The 23,315-nt window shown below is 44.2% G+C and overlaps 1 protein-coding gene across 2 annotated transcripts in view; it reads right to left on the bottom strand.

Annotated features, from left to right (window-relative positions):
* The window catches only part of LOC106577539 (neurexin-2), a 936,116-nt gene that overhangs the window by 432,981 nt on the left and 479,820 nt on the right, over positions 1-23,315 (bottom strand). Inside the window, exons 9-12 of one of the 2 annotated variants that reach the window (XM_045701329.1) lie at positions 18,497-18,935; positions 16,685-17,068; positions 13,535-13,738; positions 10,848-10,874 (exon numbers count right to left, since the gene is read on the bottom strand). In XM_045701329.1, coding sequence (XP_045557285.1) covers positions 10,848-10,874; positions 13,535-13,738; positions 16,685-17,068; positions 18,497-18,935 — 1,054 coding nt within the window. The remainder of the gene's footprint in view (positions 1-10,847; positions 10,875-13,534; positions 13,739-16,684; positions 17,069-18,496; positions 18,936-23,315) is intronic. The other variant, XM_045701330.1, reaches the window with a different exon arrangement.

Genomic DNA, 23,315 nt, shown 5'->3' with positions numbered 1-23,315 from the left:
GCTCCAGCAAACCCTCTGGACAAAACCTATATTTATACCTAATAGCTCAAACGACTCCATGCATACTGTAGCCATTTCTTATGTACGGGCCTTAAATGTAATTCATGGAGGTAGCAGGGCTATGCAAATAATAGCTTATTGAAAAAGACCCAGGGGTACATTTTCAGGATTCACAACCACAAACTGGATTTATTAACCTAACTCATTGACTTTCAGATTGTGGAGTGTCTTTGTTAAAAATGGAGCCCTGCACCATTTAAACCAGAAATAATTTTTGGGCAAAGCTGTGCGGGATACCGTGCTGTACTTGTACATAAGCCCTCTTCCCATAACTATAATGCTAGCCATGCTGTATGGTTTTGTAGCGGATAATAAACATTTAATGTATTTGTTTTATCATCTGGTGAATAACATTGTTTAAGAGGAGTGGAGGGTGATTGAGATTCTACGATATACGACGGACAGACGTGGAACCCATCTGGGCATGTCTCTCTCTATGTTTCAGTCATACAGCATTAGAAGACAGTTGTGTAAGGATATGCTGCTTTAAGGGTTAAAGTGATTTCTGTAGCATGATAGAGGGTTGCTTTACTTTGCTTGACTCTGCTTTTCCCCCAGAGATAAGGATCAGGCTGTCTTTGACGTTGATCGTATTTGTCTCCTTATCCTGTGATATCATATTTACTATCTGGAGCACTCAGATGAGTGCAGGGCCTATCTTAGATCTAATGAAGTGTGTGTGTGTGTGTGTGTGTGTGTGTGTGTGTGTGTATGTGTGTGTGTGTGTGTGTGTGTGTCTTGTGCAGCCAGATTTAATGGCGCCTGTCTGCTAACAGCGAGCGCGACCACCGAGATGAAAGACGCGACGAGCAGTGGATAGTGGTGATATAAACACAAGCAGGCAGCCAAATCAAGATCCTCTCTCGCTCGGTTCTCCCTCTCTCAATTTCTTTCTCTCCATTCCCCCTTCTCTCTACTCTCGCTCTTCATTACCCCTCTCTCTCTCCCCCCGGCTCTCCCTCCCTCGCCTCATCCTCAGTATTTTCATTTTGAAACAGAGAAGGGCCATGTTCAGTTGACAAACGTTGTCGAATGTTGCAGATCGAATTGGCATGAATAGAGCCAGTGTGGTTCCTTATTCTACATATCAGAGAGTCATGTTTGTTCTACATAGTCTGTTTCTATATCTGAACGTTCCAAAATGTGACGTCCCGCTGAACGGGCCTCAGATCTCCCTCTCTCTTCCTCCCTCTCTTGTTTATTTCCATATTGAAAACAATAGCAGACCTCCTTTTTAATGCTCTCTCTCTCTCAGGAAAGTAGGTTAGGCTTGCAGTCAGTCGAGGACACTGTCGCATCCTGCCACCACAGCAAAACACTCCTGGCAGCCGCGTTCAAAACACGGCTTGATTAGCCGCATTGGCGAGGGAGGATACAGAGGAGTGAGGGGGACGGGTGGGGCGGCCACACAGGGTATGACCCCCAGCCATGATTATCCATGGCCCGTCGTAGTGACCCTATGCGCCAATTACCGTGATAAGGGAGAGAGGAGGGCCGGGGGCCGACATGAGACTGTTCTCCTCTCCTTCTCCACCCTCACTGTATGGTGTGTGGTGCCTGTTAGAATGCACAATGAGATAAAAGCTGTCGATATCTAGCCCAGCATTGAAGAGGGCAGACGGCGGGGGGAGGCAAAAATGAGAGTCATGATGAAGAGTGATTGATCGTAAATGGCGAAAAAGGTGAGAAATGTATCTCTGCTCTTTCTTTCATCTCCTCTTTCTTTCCCTCTCATTTCCCTATCTCTTCATCAATCTCTCTCTCTCTCGCTCTTTCCGTCTCTCTTTCCCTCTCCAGGAAGGTTCCTGGTGGATTTAGTTGATTTGGACCGCATCTCCCAGCATGCAGCAGCAGCAGCGTTGCCCTGGGAGACCCCATCATTCTGCTGAGGGAGTGTGAACCCAGACAATGTGCTGTTGCTCCTCTCATTTCATCTCCCATAACAAGCCCAGATCTAACCTGTCTCTCTGTCAGCCTATTGGGTTGAAAGGGCTGCCATCTCACCATGCAGGTTGAGATGAGGGGTATATCTCAATAGTGTAAAGGGGTTTCCTTTCCTTCCGTCTCACCATATGGGATGAGTACTAATAGAAAAAGGGGTGCATCTCAATAGTATAAAGTGGCTTCCTTTCCTTGAGTCTTCACAATGATCACTGATCTGGCATGGCCTAAAAGCCTATGAAATCCTTTCACTTGTTTGTGTTAAAAGTATACAAGGAAAGGAAGCCATGGATGAGTATTGAGACACACCCCAAGGAGATGGTTGCTGTCTTACCAAGCCATTAGGTTAGTCAAAGACGGTAGTAGGTGGGGACAGGTAAAGAATCTTCTGTGGCCCATGCAGGACTATTGGGCAGGGTGCCCCGTTGCCATAAGTCAAGGGGAGAGAGGTAAATGGAGGAAGAGATAGTCCACAGGCATCGTGCCACCCTCCTTAAATCTCCCAAACGGAAAGTTTCACCACCGCCACCTTTCACATTCTCTCTGTATGTAACCCACTCTCGCCCTTTCTTCTGTTGTCGTTTGTCTGTCTGGGTCCTCATCCCTCGTTCTGTATCTCTCTCTGAGTGACTGTTTGCCTTTTTATGTCTCCTCTCCGCCACCCCTCTTCCCTTTTGTTTTCACCTCCTAACCCTCTCTCTCTGTTGCTCTCTGTTTTGGGTGAATAGTGTGAGGTAATGGGTCTGACAGAGACACAGTAGAGGAACATTTCCAAGGTACAAAAAAACTAGGTCACAGTCAGTCTTCTGGTCTTATGCGCCATTCTACAGACTGGCCCCCTTTAAGACTTGGTTTTGACTCTACACATTACCCTTTACTTATGGGCAACTGGGCATAACATCCATTTTGACACTTTGAATAATTGTCACTTCACTGAAGACTAGTTTTCCCTTACTACTGGAGTGGCTTCGAAAAGGGCATTTTGAAAAAGTTACATTAGGCAGGTTTCCACTTACCCAGGTTTATTCAACAAAAGCAATGTCGGCAAAACAGATATGCGATGTGTAATGGAAACCGCAGATATAGGAAACATTTTCTGACCTTCGACAACATTTGTTATCCATTTGACATCGGTGGATATTTCTTTTGTAACATTCTGGAAACAGTTTTTGAATAAATTATGATTGCGGAATCATTTTTGTCATGAAATTATAAAGGTCCACTCCACATTTAATTCTAAATACCTAATGCTTGCTAAATATATTTTTTTCAACTGTAAAAATGTTTCTTTGCAGGACAAGGATTGCCTGAATTGCTTCACCTTGCTTTTCTGGTTGGCTGGCAAGTTTCACCATCCAATTATTTCCGATCTACATGAGTTTCACCATGGCACGGACATGAGAATTATTAGAATATGGCAAATATTTGTCAATTATTGAATTCTATCCATGCTGGCTTTTACGGGCTACCTACTGTAAGACATGAAACAAATAGGTGGCTGTCACCAATGTATTAATGCACAATTTGCCTAAATGGTTAATGGAAACACTTCAACCACTACATTTTTATTGGACAGTATAGGTTTTTAAGAAAAAAAGTTTTTTAGGTGTGACGTCATTATGTCCAGCTGTTTTGATCGACTCAATATAGTTAAATGGAAATGCACCCTAGCAGGCAATTATCGCATTTATTTTCTACTCAAACTTTCTAAATGTCCACAACAACAAAAAAATCCCTGGACAAGTTAATGGAAACATAGCTAGTGATAGCCTTGCCTCACAAAACACTCTCAAACTGCTATTTTTATTAAAGTGATATCTACAAAACATCTATAAACAGATTATATCAACAGCTCACAATAACGTCTCTGTTAAAGCCAGACATCTCCATACGGAAGGCGTTTGCCTCGGCTGCACAACACATTGATGTGTGACTAGTGCCCCAGCACAAAATGGCTGCCATGTATCACCTAGGCACATGTAGGAACATTTCATTAGTGGATAGGGTGATTCACTCCCCAAATGCCACCTAACACTAAGAAACTGAACGTAAGCTATTCATAGATCTGCTTTTCAATGGCAGGGAATAGCAATATCAGAAACTTTATATGCAAGTCTTCAAAATAAAAAGGAGAAAAGTGACATTGAAGTTATCCCGATTGCAAAAGCTACTATAAAGATGGCTATGACGCAAACATGCAAGCAAGCAAGCAAGTACACACACACACCGATGTGCGCGTGCACACACACATCCACAGCATACCCAAGCTCATTCCATTTCAGCTCTAGTTAGGAAAATGCTCTGATTATGTATTCCTTTGAAGTTTATGCTTCAAAGCACTACTTTATTAGGTCATTTCTGTTTAACATTTTAAGAGGCATTTGGTTCATTTCATATTTAAACATGCAGGGAGCGGAAAATGTGCGAAAACGAAATGAGGAGACTATGAGGACACACTGATATTTGCGAACATCTTCAAAACATGTTTTTGACATGTTATAGCTCAGGTCCCGACAGTAGCACAGCGCACCCATCTTATGACATGTCTCTCTGTACATTGTATATCGAAGAGAACGGTACAGAAGTCTACAGTAAAAATCCAACAAACGTTGTTGATATAATTGTTGATGTAATGTTCATTTCATAAAGAGCATGTCTGATTGCAATGGGTGCAAAACCAAAGGCAACCGTCCTAATAACAGCCATAATTTTCTACAGTAGGCTGCTTGCAATGAGTTTGGCCCTGAATAGAGTTCAGAGAAGATGAGAACATTGAATTAAGCTCGGACCGTCACTCAAGCGTTAAATTGCCTTAAAGGAGAACTGAATTTCATCAGAGCATTTGGTGAAATAAAACTATTATGCGTGCCAATGTCAATACATGTACAAACTTCAAATGAACTGTACAGTAGTGTGGACTACTACCATAACTGCTTTTATACTACTGAATCTTATAGTTACAAAGCCAATCATAAAATACTTCCACATGCACATCTATATAACTTTAAATGCCTCCCTTTGTACTGCTGCATGCCTATATAAGAATACATACTTACAGTTGGAAGTCGGAAGTTTACATACACCTTAGCCAAATACATTTAAACTCAGTTTTTCACAATTCCTGACATTTTATCCTAGTAAAAATTCCCTGTCTTAGGTCAGTTAGGATCATCACTTTATTTTAAGAATGGGAAATGTCAGAATGATAGTAGAGAGAATGATTTATTTCAGCTTTTATTTCTTTCATCACATTCCCAGTGGGTCAGAAGTTTACATACACTCAATTGGTATTTGGTAATTGTTTAACTTGGGTCAAACGTTTTGGGAAGCTTCCCACACTAAGTTGGGTGAATTTTGGCCCATTCCTCCTGACAGAGCTGGTGTAACTGAGTCAGGTTTGTAGGCCTCCTTGCTCGCACACGCTTTTTCAGTTCTGCCCACAAATTATCTATAGAATTGAGGGCAGGGCTTTGTGATGGCCACTCCAATACCTTGACTTCGTTGTCCTTAAGCCATTTTGCCACAACTTTGGAAGTATGCTTTGAGTCATTGTCCATTCGGAAGACCCATTTGCGACCAAGCTTTAACTTCCTGACTGATGGGTAGAGATGTTACTTCAATATATCCACATAATTTTCCTACCTCATGATGCCATCTATTCTGTGAAGTACCCCCACAACATGATGCTGCAACCCCTGTGCTTCACGGTTGGGATGGTGTTCTTCGGCTTGCAAGCCTCCCCCTTTTTCCACCAAACATAACGATGGTCATTATGGCCAAACAGTTCTATTTTTGTTTCATCAGACCAGAGGACATTTCTCCAAAAAGTACGATCTTTGTCCCCATGTGCAGTTGCAAACCGTAGTCTAGCTTTTTTATGGCGGTTTTGGAGCAGTGGCTTCTTCCTTGCTGAGCGGCCTTTCAGGTTATGTCAGTATAGGACTCATTTTACTGTGGATATAGATACTTTTGTACCTGTTTCCTCCAGCATCTTCACAAGGTCCTTTGCTGTTGTTCTGGGATTGATTTGCATTTTTCGCACCTAAGTACGTTCATCTCTAGGAAACAGAACTCGTCTCCTTCCTGAGCGGTATGACGGCTGCGTAGTCCCATGGTGTTTATTCTTGCGTACTATTGTTTGTACAGATGAACGTGGTACCTTCAGGCATTTGTAAATTGCTCCCAAGGATGACCCAGACTTGTGGAGTTCTACAATATGTTTTCTGAGGTCTTGGCTGATTTCTTTTGATTTTCCCAAGATGTCAAGCAAAGAGGCACTGAGTTTGAAGCTAGGCCTTGAAATACATCCACAGATACACCTCCAATTGACTCAAATTATGTCAATTAGCCTATCAGAAGCTTCTAAAGCGTGACATAATTTTCTGGCATTTTCCAAGCTGTTTAAAGGCACAGTCAACTTAGTGTATGTAAACTTCTGACCCACTGGAATTGTGATACAGTGAATTATAAGTTAAATAGTCTGTCTGTGAACAATTGTTGGAAAAATTACTTGTGTCATGCAGAAAGTAGATGTCCTAACCGACTTGCCAAAACTATAGTTTGTTAACAAGAAATGTGTGGAGTGGTTGAAAAACGAGTTTTAATGACTCCAACCTAAATGCATGTAAACTTCCAACTTCAACTGTATACATGCCAATACAAATGAATACTGTTTTTATACCAATAACTGTACAGAACAAAAATATAAACGCAAAATGCAACAATAAAGATTTTACGGATTTATAGTTCATAAAACTAAACAGTTAATTGAAATAAATTAATTTGTCTCGAATCTATGGATTTCACATGACTGAGAATACAGATATGCATCTGTTGGTCACAGATACCTTAAAAAAAAGTAGGGGCATGGATTGGAAAAGTTGTCAGTATCTGGTGTGACCACCATTTGCCTCAAGCAGCGCAACACATCTCCTTCGCATTGAGTTAATCAGGCTGTTGATTGTGGCCTGTGGAATGCTGTTCCACTCCTTTTTAATGGCTGTGCGAAGTCACTGGATATTGGCGGGAACTGGAACATGCTGTCCTACATGTCGATCCAGAGCATCCTAAACATGCTCAGTGGGTGACATATCTGGTGAGTATGTCGGCCATGGAAGAACTGGGTATGTCGGCCATGGAAGAACCATGGAAGAACTGGTTTTTAGCTTCCAGGAATAGTGTACAGATCCTTGCGACATGGGGCCGTGCATTATCATGCTGAAACATGAGGTGTGGTGGTGGTTGAATGGCACGACAATGGGCCTCAGGATCTCGTCACCGTATCTCTGTGCATTCAATTTGCCATCGATGAAATGCAATTGAGTTCATTGTCCGTACCTTATGCCTACCCATACCATAACCCCACCGCCACCATGTGGCACTCTGTTCACAACGTTGACATCAGCAAACCGCTCACCCACACGCCGCCATACACGTGGTCGGCGGTTGTGAGACCAGTTGGACGTGCTGCAAAATTCTCTCAAATAACGTTGTAGGCGGCTTATGGTAAAGTAATGAACATTCAATTCCCTGGCAACAGCTCTGGTCGACATTCCTGCAGTCAGCATGCCAATTGCACATTCTCTCAAAACTTGAGAGTGTTTCAACTGTTCTGTCTGTGGCTATGGAACCCTGACCTGTTCACCGGACGTCCTACCTGTCCCAGACCTACTGTTTTCAACTCTCTAGAGACAGCAGGAGCGGTAGAGATACTCTGAATGATCAGCTATGAAAAGCCAACTAACATTTACTCCTGAGGTGCTGACTTGTTGCACCCTCGACAACCACTGTGATTATTATTATTTGACCCTGCTGGTCATCTATGAAAATTTGAACATCTTGGCCATGTTCTGTTATAATCTCCACCCGACACAGCCAGAAGAGGACTGGCCACCTGGTCCCTCTCTAGGTTTCTTCCTAGGTTCTGTCCTTTCTAGGGAGTTTTTCCTAGCCACCGTGCTTCTACACCTGCATTGCTTGCTGTTTGGGGTTTTAGGCTGGGTTTCTGTACAGCACTTTGTGACATCAGCTGATGTAAGAAGGGCTTTATAAATACATTTGATTGATTGATTGAGACATCTGTGGCATTGTGTTGCGTGACAAAACTGTACATTTTAGAGAGTGGCCTTTTATTGTCACCAGCACAATGTGCACCTGTGTAATGATCTTGCTGTTTAATCGGCTTCTTGATATGCCACACCTGTCAGGTGAATGGCAAAGGAGAAATGCTCACTAACAGGGATGTAAACAAATTTGTGTACAACATTTTGGAGAAATAATATTTTATTTCAGCTTATGAAACATGGGACCAACACTTTACATGTTGCATTTATATTTTTGTTTAGTGTACACGCCTATACCTATTCAGCCTAGATTGTATACAATACTTGTTTTTCAATACCCATGCTAGTATCTGTTCCTCCATCACTGTGCTATGACGCGGATGCCGTCTGTGGGATACGGTGTGATATAGGGGAATGCGGAGTCATGACTCAGTGCTCAGCGCAGGGCAACACACACGCACTGACAGATACACAGTCTATAAGTTCCTGTGCCCCTGTGTGTGCCTATGTATGTGTGTGTGCGGGTGTAAACGTCCCTCTTCAGTGTGTGTATATCTGCGTATGATCTACAGTGAATGTGTGTTTGTGTGTAGAATCTTATGTGTGCGTGTGTGTGTGTGTGTGTGCAGGTGGACAGACCAAAGGTCGTGACATTTACAGAGGGGTCTTGAGAGCGCCACATTGCTCGCCTTGTGTCACAATACATGTCATCCCAGAGTGCTGTAAGGTGGTGAAATATCACCCTCCATACTGATACAGCAGTTTAACCGCTGATCTGGCTCTCATTCACTTCCTATAAAAACACACTAAGGCTGCATTTAAAACTGTCAACAAAAAAATTGCCACTAATTGGTCTTTTAACCAATTAGATCAGATCTTTTGCCTATAATTGGGTAAAATATTATAATTGGGCTGCCTGTGTAAACGCAGCTTCAGTGGGTTACCAGATATGACTAAGGGGTAGAATGACCACAATTCACATAGGGAGCAATTGGCACATACTGTACTGCCTACGTCCAAAATGGCACCCTATTTCATTCAGGGCTCTGGTCAAAAGTAGTGCAGCATAGGGAATATGGGTGCCATTTGGGACGCAGCGGGTTACAGGACATGACTAAGGGCAGAATTTGATTCACATAAGGAGTAATTGGCATACAGGCTATATGAACACGTGACCTATAGCAGTAATATGATTGAATCTGAAGTAAGTAGAACGAGTTGAGCTTCCATGGGCTGATCAACTTCTTTCGATGTCTTAGGGAAAAATAACCTGGATAGTTCTTTCTGTGTTCTATCAAATTACTGTACTACCATTCCTCTCCAGAACTCTTTCCAGAAACATCATTCATCATAAATAAGCCATTCCCTTATTTATTGAGAGATGGCTGTGTTTGTGTGTGTGTGTGTGTGTGTGTGTTGTGCCCTCTGCTGGAATAGAACTAACACTTCTTCTAAATCCTCTTTCAGAGCTACAGTCTACTTCATGTGTTAGGGTGACATCTAGTGTTGGGTTGGTTGCATGTCGTGTTCAAACCCTAGCAGGGCTGATTTCAATGTGCGTCACGCCAGCAGCAATAGAGTGAATGACACTATTCATCATTTCCTGACTCTGCCAGTATGCTTGTAGAAATGGCATGAATATAGTTATGCTCTGCGTACGTGGAATGATTGTAGCACATAAAAAAATATAGATACATACAGATACTTAAAAAAAAGGAATACATTTGTGCACTCAATGACAGGCAGACGCGCACAACAAACGCACCAAGCAGGTTTCTCCTTTGACATAGTTAGGGCTGCACTTACCTCATCTGTTGACATTAAATAGTAACAGTTTGCTGTCGTTCTCTCAGCCTGCGCTGAAATGCATTCGTTTGTTCCTCATAAATGTGTCTGTATGTTCTAGAGGGCTGTGCCCTCAATGGAGGTTACCATAGAACCCAGTCCTCTGGGCCCACCAGTCGTTTCACATGATGTATTCTAACACCAGCACACCTAAAACAAATAAACTCCTCAGCATGCCCCTGTTCATTTGAATCCTGGTGTGCTGGTGTTAGTATACACCAAATATGTAAAAGGACTGGTCACCAAGGACTGGGTTGGCAAGGGCTACCATAGACTGTCTGAACACAGTGCTGTGTCTGAAATGGCACCCTGTTCACCATATTCACCACTAGCTAGCCCTATGGGCCCTGGTCAAAAGCAGTGCACTATATGGGAATAGGATGCCATTTCGGACGCACTCAATGTCCCCAAATACAGAGGAGCTTCACCTGCGTGTTCAGTCAGCTATGGGTGAGATCTAACACCTGAACCCTCAATAGTAGGGGTGAATTCACCAGTGTTGGAGTATGAGCGGAGAAAGTGACATGCTGTTGAGTGGAAAGGGAACGGATCGAGATAGGCCTACAAAAGCTATTACTTAAATGAGTAGGAGGGAATAGAATGAAACTAACAGTCAAAAGGACAACAACGGGAGAACTAATTGAAAGAAGGAAATAGGAGGGGGGGATTGATAAGAAAAATTCATCACGGAATGGAAAAGGAAAATCCTAGTGTAGTCTCAGAGGCGGAATAAACAGGACAGAATGATAAGACAGAGAATTGATTAAAAAATAAAAAATGATCAAAGAGAGATAGCTAAGAGAGAGACATAGTAATAGAGTGATCACTTGTATGACTTAAGGAGAACGGCAGCATTTATGAAGGACACATTATACAGAAGACAGTGGCACAATCAGCAGAACAGTGATATAGTCTTAAAAATGCATATAAACCACTTACTGAGGTTACAGTCTATCCTGATACAATCTGGCGGGAGAGAGAGCGAGATGGTGAGGTCAAATCAAATAAAGAGAGAGGAGAGAAAGGAGAAGAAAAGGGAGAGAGAGAGATAATAACATTTTACATCCTTCAAGGTACATTCTGCAGACAACCAGGCATTTCGCTAGGGACCACCATCCGGGGACAGAGCTGCGAGTCAGGATCACCCTTTTCCACACCTCCGTCATCCCCCCCCATCATCCGCCCATCCCTCCCTCCGTCCCTGCAGCTGCCATTCAAAACCCACCCAGTCCCAATGTGCTACAGAAGGCAAGATATTCACCCAATCATTGGTACAATGAAGCTCTGGAACTGTAGATCTACTTGATGGCAAGGGAACCAAGCCCGTTCAGTAAGCTGCGGATGATAAATGTACATTATAGAGTAATCCGATTCTTGATATCTTGTGCTAGATCGACAAAGATTACGCGTGGAACACGTACATCAAGGTCATCAATTCTACATGTACGACATCGTGGGCGCGACTGAACGTGGAAACAATGGATATAGATAGCATACAGATAAGTCGTCTTTGATCGAAACGCATTGGGTTAGTATGTATGGAGAGAGACAGATATAGTCAATTCACCATTTCAGTCACTGGCGTGTTAGTCCAAGCGAGAGTCAATGATTATTAAGTGTGTTTCGTTATTCCTATTCCCTACGGTGGCTTTTATCAGAAATGGGTTAACCGAGTGCAAACATTGTGATCGTGGGTTAGAAACAGCTTGCCTTTTGTAGCCCCTCGGGTATGGAAACCAACAGCAGCAATATTAGGAAAGGGTGATCTGCACACTCCAGCCACAATAAGCCAAGTGCACACACCTATATCAGGATATGCTATAATATTCTAGATCTGCTAGAACATGCTATACAAGCACTAACTCTAGCTTTATTCTACAACAGCTGTCTCTGAAATGCATGTCTTCTGGTAGCACATGGTAAAATGGTGGAGCTCCATTATCGAGTTAGTATTCTCTTCTGCCCCCTGGTGGCGACAGGCTGCGTGTGCATGTGGCTGTGGCTGAGGCGTGGTCTCGAGCTGTCAACCGCTACAGAATAGTGGACTCAAACAGCCATGGACCAGGCTCACTGTTATTGGGATTATGTGGCTGATACTGAAATTAAAAAGGTAATTTTTCATTCCTCAATGACAAAATCACCTAACGAAAAATACGATTGTCCACAGCTTGTGTGAGTGCGGTCAATGTGATTGTGATTGAGTTTGAACGAAAGGAAAACATGTATTACCATTTACACGTGTGGGCCTACGTCGCAGACTGCAGAGTGATCAATTAAACCAACTAATTGTATATTGATCATCTGATCATGCAGTATCCCTGTACACTGTTTCATATTGATCAATTAACTCATCTTTAATTATCTTAGGGAATATGGTAAGCAGTCCTCCTCTGGTTCTAAAACGAATTCCACCTCCAACTAAGACAAAATTGATTTCCTCTAAACTAGCAATGAATATACATGTTGATGTGGATATGACACCTCTGGGTATGGTCTGATTTGGAGAAGTTAGGGAGTGATCTAGGCAGAAATTAAGAGGAAGAACTAGGGAAGGACGTTCGGTAAACTATTAACTGGCTGATTTGGACACATTAGCGCTATGGATTAGCATTTAGCCTCATTAGCTAAGATAAACGATGTTTAGCCGGGGCTGATTGTTCTGGGCCAAGGTGGACTTGGGTCTGTGTGTAGGTCCTCTGGCGCAGGGCTGAGCAGCATGGCAGAGTCAGCTACATCACAGAATGTGTGTGTGTGTTTGTGTGTATGTGTGTCGCTGTGGGACAACACTGGGCTGTGAGCCGGTCTCTCTGACTGTTTGATCCGAGGGCCGCAGACATACAGGCCATTGAAGGGATGAAAAGTTCCATCGTCTGAGCCTTGGCCAAGTGAGAGATGAGAGAGCGAGCGAGAGAGAGCGAGAGAAGAGAGAGAGACAGAAACTTTGAGAGTGTGATAGAGAAATGGAGAGAGTCAGAGAGAGGGTAAGTAGAGAGAGAGAGAGAAAACAAGATTAATAGAATGGATACGGTGTGGCATTATTGGAGGAACCATCCTCTCCTCTACCACCTCATGTCTCTAAGTCGGTGGCCCACACTCCTGTATCCCAGGGTGCACCTGGGCCTTGTTTCTCCCCCACTCCTGCTGTGAACTCTCTCCCTTCAAGAGATGGAGCGTAAAGTGGCAGGCACTGTTATCAGTGCCATAGGTCACAACAGTCTGCCAGGAGTCCAAACTATAGACAAAGGCTTAGTGCTGTAGGGTAATATGTTTCTGTATCACTGCCTTCCAGTCTCTATATTTGTTCTACTCATCTAGAATGATGTTAGAGTAGTCTATGGACCATAACGGCTCTGGCGTTACCATTCTCTATAGCACCACCTACTGGAAGACTGTGAACAACCAAACCCCTTTATCTTCAGGCTAGTGGTCTCTCCGCAGGGACCACGGGAGAAACAGAACCATGTAAGCAGAGGGGGTACAGGAGTAGATCTACCCAGGGAGGCAGAGACCGGAGACGGGCTTGCAGTAACAGACAAAGGCTCATGTTTAGGGGGTGGAGATGGAGCTTGACGGAAGGGGTACGAGAATGGGGTTGCCGAGGTCATGGTGGGGTTGCCATGGGTTACCTAGGTTGACAGTCAGCTTGACCCTGCCACCGTCCAGCTCTAGCCGCAGGGTGTCGGCGGACTCTTTGGAGGTGGTGGCCACGAGGAGACCGAATGCACGTTGGGACATGAACCGTAGCGCCACATCCTCTGCCTCGGTGTGCATGGTGCCCGGGATGATGATCTTCAGGTACATGCTGCCGTCGTAGCTCAGCACCGTCGCCTCTGTAAGAGGGTTGGAGGTATGGGGGTGGGGGAAAAAATGCAGAAGCAAACACACGTTCAGATACAGACAGACGCACACACATACATTAACAAAGAGAACAGAGATCAGACATACAGCATTAGATGAACCAACAGACATTGACACCCAGGGGCGGGAAAGGACAACCAAGTTTAGCAATGCGTCTTTTCTTTGAAAAGAAACTAGAGAAACCAGCTCTAACACAAACAATAGAAGAGATATTGTAGATGCGTTAACATCATCCTAGATCCGTTCAGAGAAACAATGCATGCACCCCCTGCAGCTGACTAGATCACTTCTGAAGAGTTGCCTGAGGGCTGTGTAAGTGGGTCAACACATGTTGCCATGTCTCAGCTGATTCACCATGGCTTGGTACTTGCCTTTTATTTTAGATGCATATGGTTGGGAGCACAAATCAAATACTGTATGCCGCTACTGGTTAGGCCACTGAAATCCACTTTAACAGATAGCATATTGCTTTTTGGAAAACAACTACTTGCTGTTAAATGAAAAGGTAGAAGGTTAGTTTCCAATCTCACTGGATTATTGAAGACAAAGTCCCACAATGGTCATACACAAATATTGAGTTAGGACACTGTGGTCAAACTTGTGACAGCCAAGCATAACTCTCGTTCATGGCCTTGCAGTATTAGATAGCCACACTAGATGGAAGGGAAGCAGCACGGAAAACACTGCCGTCCCATTTGAGAAACAGAAACATTGCACTAAACTGGTACTGCATGACTGCTCTTCCGAAATAAAGACATCAACTCTTCAGGTTAGTTTCCAATCTCACTGGATTATTGAAGACAAAGTCCCACACTACTCATACACACATTGTGTTAGGCCACTCTGGTCAGAGCGTTGGGTCAGTAAACGACAGGTCACTGGTTCACATCCCTGAGCCGACTAGGTGGGGAAAAAAATCTGCCGACGTGCCCTTGAGCAAGGCACTCAACCCTAATTGCTCGTGTAAATCGCTCTGGATAAGAATGGGTAAAATGTGTCAAGTAAAATGGCAGACGTGTGACAACGAAGCATAACTCTTTCACACCCTTGCAGTATTACATTACCACACTAGATGGCAGGAAAGTGCTACAAAAACACAGATGGCCCCATTTAAGAAACAGAAACATTACACTAAACTGTCTTTCACTTCCTGAACTGTCCATTACACGTAAATCCTTCACTTCCTGAACTGTCCATTTCACGTAAATCCTTCACTTCCTGAACTGTCCATTACACGTAAATCCTTCACTTCCTGAACTGTCCATTACACGTAAATCCTACACTTCCTAAATTGTCCCATGACATGTACATCCTTCACTTCCTAAACTGTCCATGACACGTAAATCCTTCACTTCCTAAACTGTCCATGACACGTGAATCCTTCACTTCCTAAACTGTCCATTACACGTAAATCCTTCACTTCCTGAACTGTCCATTACACGTAAATCCTACACTTCCTAAATTGTCCCATGACATGTACATCCTTCACTTCCTAAACTGTCCATTACACGTAAATCTTTCACTTCCTAAACTGTCCATTACACCTAAATCCTTCACTTCCTGAACTGTCCATTACACGTAAATCCTTCACTTCCTGAACTGTCCATGACACGTGAATCCTTCACTTCCTAAACTGTCCATTACACGTGAATCCTTCACTTCCTAAACTGTCCATTACACGTAAATCCTACACTTCCTAAATTGGCCCATGACATGTACATCCTTCACTTCCTAAACTGTCCATTACACGTAAATCTTTCACTTCCTGAACTGTCCATTACACGTAAATCCTACACTTTCTAAATTGTCCCATGACATGTACATCCTTCACTTCCTAAACTGTCCATTACACGTAAATCCTTCACTTCCTAAACTGTCCATTACACCTAAATCCTTCACTTCCTGAACTGTCCATTACACGTAAATCCTTCACTTCCTGAACTGTCCATGACACGTGAATCCTTCACTTCCTAAACTGTCCATTACACGTAAATCCTACACTTCCTAAATTGTCCCATGACATGTACATCCTTCACTTCCTAAACTGTCCATTACACGTAAATCCTTCACTTCCTGAACTGTCCATTACACGTAAATCCTACACTTCCTAAACTGTCCATTACACGTAAATCCTACACTTCCTGAACTGTCCATTACACCTAAATCCTTCACTTCCTGAACTGTCCATTACACCTAAATCCTTCACTTCCTAAACTGTCCATTACATGTAAATCCTTCACTTCCTAAACTGTCCATTACACCTAAATCCTTCACTTCCTGAACTGTCCATTACACGTAAATCCTTCACTTCCTCCACTGCCTTGATTTCAATCCAAATGATCTATTGTGTCATAACCTTTGGCAGGCCTACAACACAACATCCATAAACTGTGCATTCATGTCACCTCGCAGGATCCTTTGGTGCTATTACACAACAAACAGCCTACAGAGAATTAGAATGGATCAGACATGCGTAGCCGCTAGCAGGTTGCACCACCCCCAAACAGACAGACGGCGAGAGAGAGCAGCCTTGCACCACCTGGATGTGTGTGACAAGACCAGATGGTGACAGGAAGCATCGTCGCTCAACCGAGCTCCCCAAGCCTCACCCAACCTCCCAGCAGTTCAGTCAGCTAGCTTCCCGAAAGCCACCCATCCTCGAGTGCATTGCTCCTTCAAATGTCCTTTCACCACACTGCAGCTGGTTGAGGCTTCAGAGTAGCACATGATTGAGTCAATGTAGTCGTACCATCTAAGTCTATTATGATTAGGTTTAACTCGCTGGCTATAATAACACTTGTAAGCATGAAACCAAACCTAACTTAATCTCCACAGCCTGCTAACAAATGTCCCCATCCTGTTTAACCACCACCTGTTCCCTACTCCTCCACTTCTCCAGTCTCCCTGTTTCTCCTCACCGATTTCACAGTTGCTGCCCAGGTAGCCGGTGCCGGTGCAGTCGCATATGTAGCGGTTCCATCCCTCTTTACACAGGCCTCCGTTCCCACAGGGGGTGCTGCTACACCTCTTCTGAAGCTCGCGGGTGCAGAAGCTGCTAACGCCCGGTGAGCTCTGGATCTCGGCCAGGCGGCGCACGTCGCGGCTCTTGCCATCAATGAAGAGGTCGCGGACGCAGCCCACGTAGCCGTAGTTGAGCAGGGCGGTCCAGACCTCGGGGGGCAGCACCAGGTCAGAGCGGGTCTCGGGGAGACCCCCCAGGAACATGTCGCTGTCCAGGTCCAGGATCTCACTGCCCTCGTTGGAGTTGAAGGGGATACTGCGGCTGTTCACCGAGATGGAGCCTGGGAGTGGAGGCAGAGAGAGAAGAGATGAGGGTTATATACACATCATGTCACGTGTGTACAGTTCTCAATTGAATGTCACCGAGAGAACAGAAAGGTGCCGTACTGTTTTTTTTCCGCAAACATCCTTTCTGAAATTAAAAGTAATCCAGAGAAGTAATCATAAAGTTTTTCAAAATGCATCGGGTAATCCGATTACAATATTTTTGCTGGTAACGTAACCAATTACAGTTTTTTTGTAATCAGATTCCATGCAGCTGACTACATGAAAATCAGTTCCTCCCCCACCCTGACTGTGTACTGTATGTGTGTGCCACAGGAGGCTGCTGAGGGGAGGATGGCTCATAATAATGGCTGGAATGGAGTGAATGGAATGGTATCAAACACGTGCAAACCATGGAAACCATGTGTTTAATGTGTTCAATACCATTCCATTTATTCCTTTCCAAACATTACTATGAGCCCGTCCGCCCCTATTACGGCGCCACCGGGCACCTGTGGTATGTGTGAATGTAATTAAAGCATTAGGCGAGATAATGTGTGTTAGTGTGTTTACATGTTGGTACTCTTGTGTTTGCGGGCAAGTGTGATTGAGCACAAGGGATTGTGTGTGCGTGCGTGTGTGTGTGTGTGTGACCGTGGTTGAGTGGATGTTGAATGAGAGTGCTTTTGTATGGTCTTGTGTGTTTGTGTTGTAGCTATAATCGGTTGAGTGGAAGGGAAACAACCCAGCAAAATGCAGCATAGACGAGAGTGGATGAGACCCGGGTTCTTCTCGTGGCGCCCGGCTATGATTTACGACTCACTCTTAATTGTCTATTAAAACGCAATTACAGGAGGGGCAGGAGTGTGCTCAGAGAGACTCCCTATAGTAGCGCGACACACACATGTGCGCATGCAAACGCGCGCACACACACACACACACAAAACCATAAGTGCCTACGTGAAAGCATGCATGCGTCATGCAGACCCCTCAGGGGACGGTATGAGAAGAAATGGGTATGATAGGACAGAGAGAGGCGGGAGGAGGGGGTGGAGAGGTGTGTAGGAGAAGGCTTTTAGGCAGGGCTGAAGGACAGGAAGATCATCATTAGAACAGGGTAGATGAAGGAAAATGAATATTCAAAGCCTGTACATGTGTACTCCATAAAATAAAGTACTTCAGAAGCACAGGAGGCTGGTGACACCTTAATTGGGGAGGACGGGCTCCCCTATAACAGCTGGAACAGAATGAATGGAATCAAATACGTCAGACATGGTTTCCATGTGTTTGATACCATTCCATTCCAGCCAGACGTTCTCCCCTCAGCACCTCCCGTGTAGAATACACACAGCTCTATATATATGCAATAGTCTACAAGTGTGTACATTAGACTTCTTCAGAACCATAACATTAGGAAGGTATTGCTACACTGTTCATATGTTCACCTTTCCTCCCTTCCCTCTGGAAGTCCACATGGCACCACTCCCCGTCGTTCACCTTCTTATTACTGGTCTTCAGCTTGATACTCCCCGACCCCATGTCCATGAGTAGGTATAGGAACCCGTCCAGCAGCTCCATAGCAAAGTAGTCTGACTTCATGTCTCGACCCGGCTTCTGCTCTTTAGGACCCTGGGGGCGCCCGTGGCTGAACAGCAGCAGGCCGCTGGGTTCTGTGGTGCGGAAGTCAAAGGAGATGGAGCCTGTTTTCTTGGTGTTCCACTTGGGCAGGGCGATGAAGGACTCGGGGGACTCGAAGGTGACGGGGTCCAGGGCGGCCACGTCCTCGCAGCGGAAGACAAGATCTCCGTTCAGGCTGATCTTAGGGTCCCGCTCGATGGCTAGCCGGGAGAGTTCTAGCTTGAAGTCGTTATTCTTGTACACCACCTATAGGGAGAGAGGGAAGGCGATAGAGACATTTTGATTTTGGTATGGTCAGCTAATGTTTAGGTTAATGTCCACATTCTGTAGGCTGTGTTAGCAATCGTAGACACTTCAAAAAATAAAGGCGAGGCGCACACTCTAGGAGCTCAGGTGCAAAAATATTTATGTCCAACGTTTCGACAGACAAGCTGTCTTCATCAGGGTATAAGCTAATGAGCTAATGTATAAACTAATGTTTCGGTTAATGTTCACATTCTATAGGCTGTGTTAGCAATCACAGACACCACATGAATTTGGGAAAGAGAAATCATGCATGCAAAGGCTAGCTGCCTACTTTGTATATTGATAGGTTTGGACATAGACAAATGCGTCAGGCACTTTGAATGTGAATAAAATTAATATACGACAAACTGCTCTTTGAATACCGATGCCGTCTAGCCGCCTTTGGATTTCTCTGAAATACAATGTCTTCCTACAGTTTACACTTCCTTGCTATTCAAAACTCTCTTCACACTGAATTTAGCGTCTCAATATCCAATTATGCTACAGAGTGACTATAATTTTCAAATGACTAACCATAGACATTAAAAAGAAGCGCAGCGTTTGTTTGTGTGAATGTGGGATTCACAGTTTAGTAAACTCAATTATTCACAACGACACTCCGGGTGATATCAAGGCGCAGGATGAAGGGAATAAAGAAGGGAATAATGTAGTAGACTCCTACAGACTAATACAAATGTACCTGTCAGACTTAAAGCTAAAAGAAGAAAAAAACGTCTGCATTCTTGTGTGCGCATTCATAATATACATTCGGTGCTAAAAACTCTGGATAGTTTATTAAGCTGCATTTTCCTGCAGCTTTATCTGACAGGTCCATACACTACCATGATGGCTGTCGTCGGAGGAATGGTGTTAGCCGCCCTGGAAAGGTGGCACACTGCGAAACCACCGAAGTGTGTGAGAACACCACTTTTAGACGGAGGGTGAGAACACAGAAGCAAAGTTGGTTCTTGGCCCGGTGAGCACATACACTCACAAACAGAAGTGTGCACATATGCAGGGACGCAGACGCACACACCAGCCCAAACACTGTGCCCTGAAAGTAGTTATTTTAGGGTAGTGTTAGAAAGATTGTCATTCCCAGCACAGGCTCCCATTTCATTTTTCCTCTCAAGGCAGTGCAGAGTTACTGCAAAGCCCACAACAAAAATGGACCGGCTGAAATCTCACGGTTTACTGAAATGGTTTTAAACATGAGAACTGGGGAATGCCTCAACTCACTTCTCTCATTTCAACATTTCATACAAGCAGCTCTGCAAAAGCTGCAAACGTCTCTGCTTCCCCTTTCCTCCATAGCTCCACTTGTAAAGCTGCCATATTTTCCAATTTTCAAATCGTGACTGCTAACTCATTGAGCGTTTCAATGAGCCTGCCCGGAGCGGTAGGCAGGGTTTGCACTTCCGGGATTATTCTATTGATTGCATTGCACCAGACATAGCTAAAGCAAACCCAGCCAAAGTATTTGAGAAAGAACAAATACTACTTGAACACAGGTCTGAACTCTGGTAGCTAAACTCCTGAGGTGCGGCAACAGCTTCTGCCCTGTGGACCTCACAGTCTCGTCATTAGAGGCGGATTAGCGGCGCTAATAAGCCGTGCTAACTCTTCTTTGGCAGTCGACAAACCAGCCACAGTGAGTGGACTCAACTCATGGTGTTAGATAGAGAGTGGGGGAGGATGAGAAAGAGGGAGAGGAGAAAGTGGGCGAGGAGGAGGACAAGATGCTGCAGTCCCTCACAAAAGGAATTAGTTAATCGCTGGTATTGTGATATCTGAGATGCCAGAGGGAGGTCCTTCGACCTCATGGCTTGGTTTTTGCTCTGACATACACTGTCAAATCTGGGACCTTAAATAGACAGGTGTGCGCCTTAACAAATCAATTGAATTTACCACAGGTGGACTTCAATCAAGTAGAAACATCTCAAGGATGATCAATGGAAACAGGATGCACCTGAGCTCAATTTCGAGTCTCATAGCAAAGGGTCTGAACACTTTTTTATTTTATTTCTAAAACATGTTTTTGCTTTGTCATTATGGGGTATTGTGTGTAGATTGATGAAGATTTTATTTTATTTAATCCATTTTAGAATAAGGCTGTAACATAACAAAATGTGGAAAAAGTCAAGTGGTCTGAATACTTTCCGAATGCACTGTATGTTGACGACATTACAGTACAGTAAGTACATGAGCGGTAATCAAACTTTAGATGAACTTTAGAGCGTTTAAAGGTAAGACAGCCTTCTGTATTCGTCTAAACATTATTGCTAAGTTCCTGTAATACGATTAGCAGTCCTGTCACTTTTCTGATGTTATTTAACAACTTTAGCCAAAAGGCACAGTGACACTTTTTTTCTGGAGGAATAACTTTGGAGGCGCCCCCCCCCGTCAAAATGTCTGTCTGAACCGATGTGTATCGGCTTATGCTTTTCACTGTTCTCACGGCTAGCACTAGCGCTGGGCCATTCGTCTCCTTCAGGGTGACTGGATTGATTTGTTTTGTCATTGAGAAACTCGGACAGCCTAAGCAGCGCTGCAGTCCAGCGAGCAGCCAGCCTGGCCCAGACATAATCACTTTCACTGATGCTCCCAGCGGCTGAGGACCTCAGATGTGTGTGTGTGTGTGTGTGTGTGTGTGTGTGAGAGAGAAAGAGAGAGAGAGAGCAAATGGAGGTTGTTGTTGGCCATAATTGTATATAATTCTCTTGTGGGTTTGTTTGTTAGGGGGGTTGTTGCAGGTGTGAATGTTAATTTCTTCAGGAAAACAAACCTGTTTCAGAGCAGCGTCGTTTTTAAAAGGAATCATTATTTTGTTGACACTATTTGTAATTGACATACAGGTGCAATACTTCAACAGTATTCAACAGCTACTTCATCTACTGTTTTCACTTCTCAGGTCAGAAGGAGAACAGAGAGCAAGAGCAGCAAACAAAACAGACTTGTAATCACCAACTCCTGCAAAATGAGTGTTTCTCTGTTAACTTACAAGCCAACTCACACAAACAGACCCAAATACTCACCACGCAAGCTTAGAGGCACACACCCATGTGTGCACACACACACACTCACAATCATCACACACACCTGACTAATTTCCCATTGTGGAGAAGATGTGAATTGGGTAGGCTGCCCGCTGAGGTGCCTGAGTAAAATGTGTCAAATGAGGGCGGGAGAGAGAAGAGAGTTCGGGAGATCCTATCATCCAACCAAGGTGAGGCTCACATGGAGCTGCAGAGAGATAGAGCGGGAATAGAGAGGTGGGGAGAGAGAGGGAGGGGGGGGGATTCTGCTAGTTTGGGAATCAGTCGAAGAAATCCATTTTTAATTTGGATGTCAATGCTGGTGTACCAGCAACACTGGCATAGACTTAATTACAGAAATGCCTGGAGAAGGGGAGAGAGAGAGGGATAGGAGGGTGTGGAAGAGGGTGATAGCAAGGTGACATGTAGAAGCAGAGGTGGCAGAGGGGAAGACAGATGGTAATATTGGGGAAAAGAGTGAACAACACGCCCCCCCCCAAAAAAAAAGACTTGCCCAGTTAAATAAAGTTTCAAATTCACAGCCTTATCTAGGAACAATAAAACAAGATACACTAAGTGCCTCTCTAAAAGACTCTGATCCTCTTTGGCTCCCACTCTTCTTTTCTGTCTTTTAACTCACTCCATCCCACTCTCTGCTCCCCTTCATAGGATTTCTCGCTCCTGGAGGCCCCTGGCCAGGCGTATCAAAGGCGTTTCGCTCCACTGGGAGCTTGAAATCACGGCCACAGCCCTGACACAAGACTCCTAAATCTGCCCATGCTATTGACCAAGAGGATGAAACAGTCCCCAAGAGTCTGCTTTTTATCAATAATCCAACTTTCAAATACCACTAGAGAGAATGTGCCTGGATATTGCTCTTGTTTGTTTTTGTTCTTGTATTTCCAACACATTACTCAAACAATTGGAAGGATTGTGTTGTACATAGGCAGCATTTTTTTATGGAACTAAATAGCTCTTTCCTGTACAGTGCAGCCAGCCCCTCTCTTTGCCTGACCTAAAAAGAGATGGAACATTCAACGTTGTCACCATCACAATCTGGAATCACCAGAGGCGCTCTCTCTCTCGCTCTCACTCTCTCACTCTCTGTGTGTGTTATAACAATGTGCAAATAGGTAAATAAACACAAATTAGGATCCCCATTAGCTGTTGCAACAGCTACTCTTCCTGAGGTCCACATGAAACATGACATAATACAGAATATTAATAGACAAGAACAGCTCAAGGACAGAACTCCATAAATCTTTTAAAAAGGCACAAGTAGCCTCAATCTACACACAATACCCCA

The sequence above is a fragment of the Salmo salar genome, chromosome ssa18 (genome assembly GCF_905237065.1).
Source record: "Salmo salar chromosome ssa18, Ssal_v3.1, whole genome shotgun sequence".
Classification (NCBI taxonomy): Eukaryota; Metazoa; Chordata; class Actinopteri; order Salmoniformes; family Salmonidae; genus Salmo; species Salmo salar.
The sequence above is the reverse complement of the archived record's forward strand: the minus strand, read 5'-3'. Positions and strand labels throughout refer to the sequence as shown.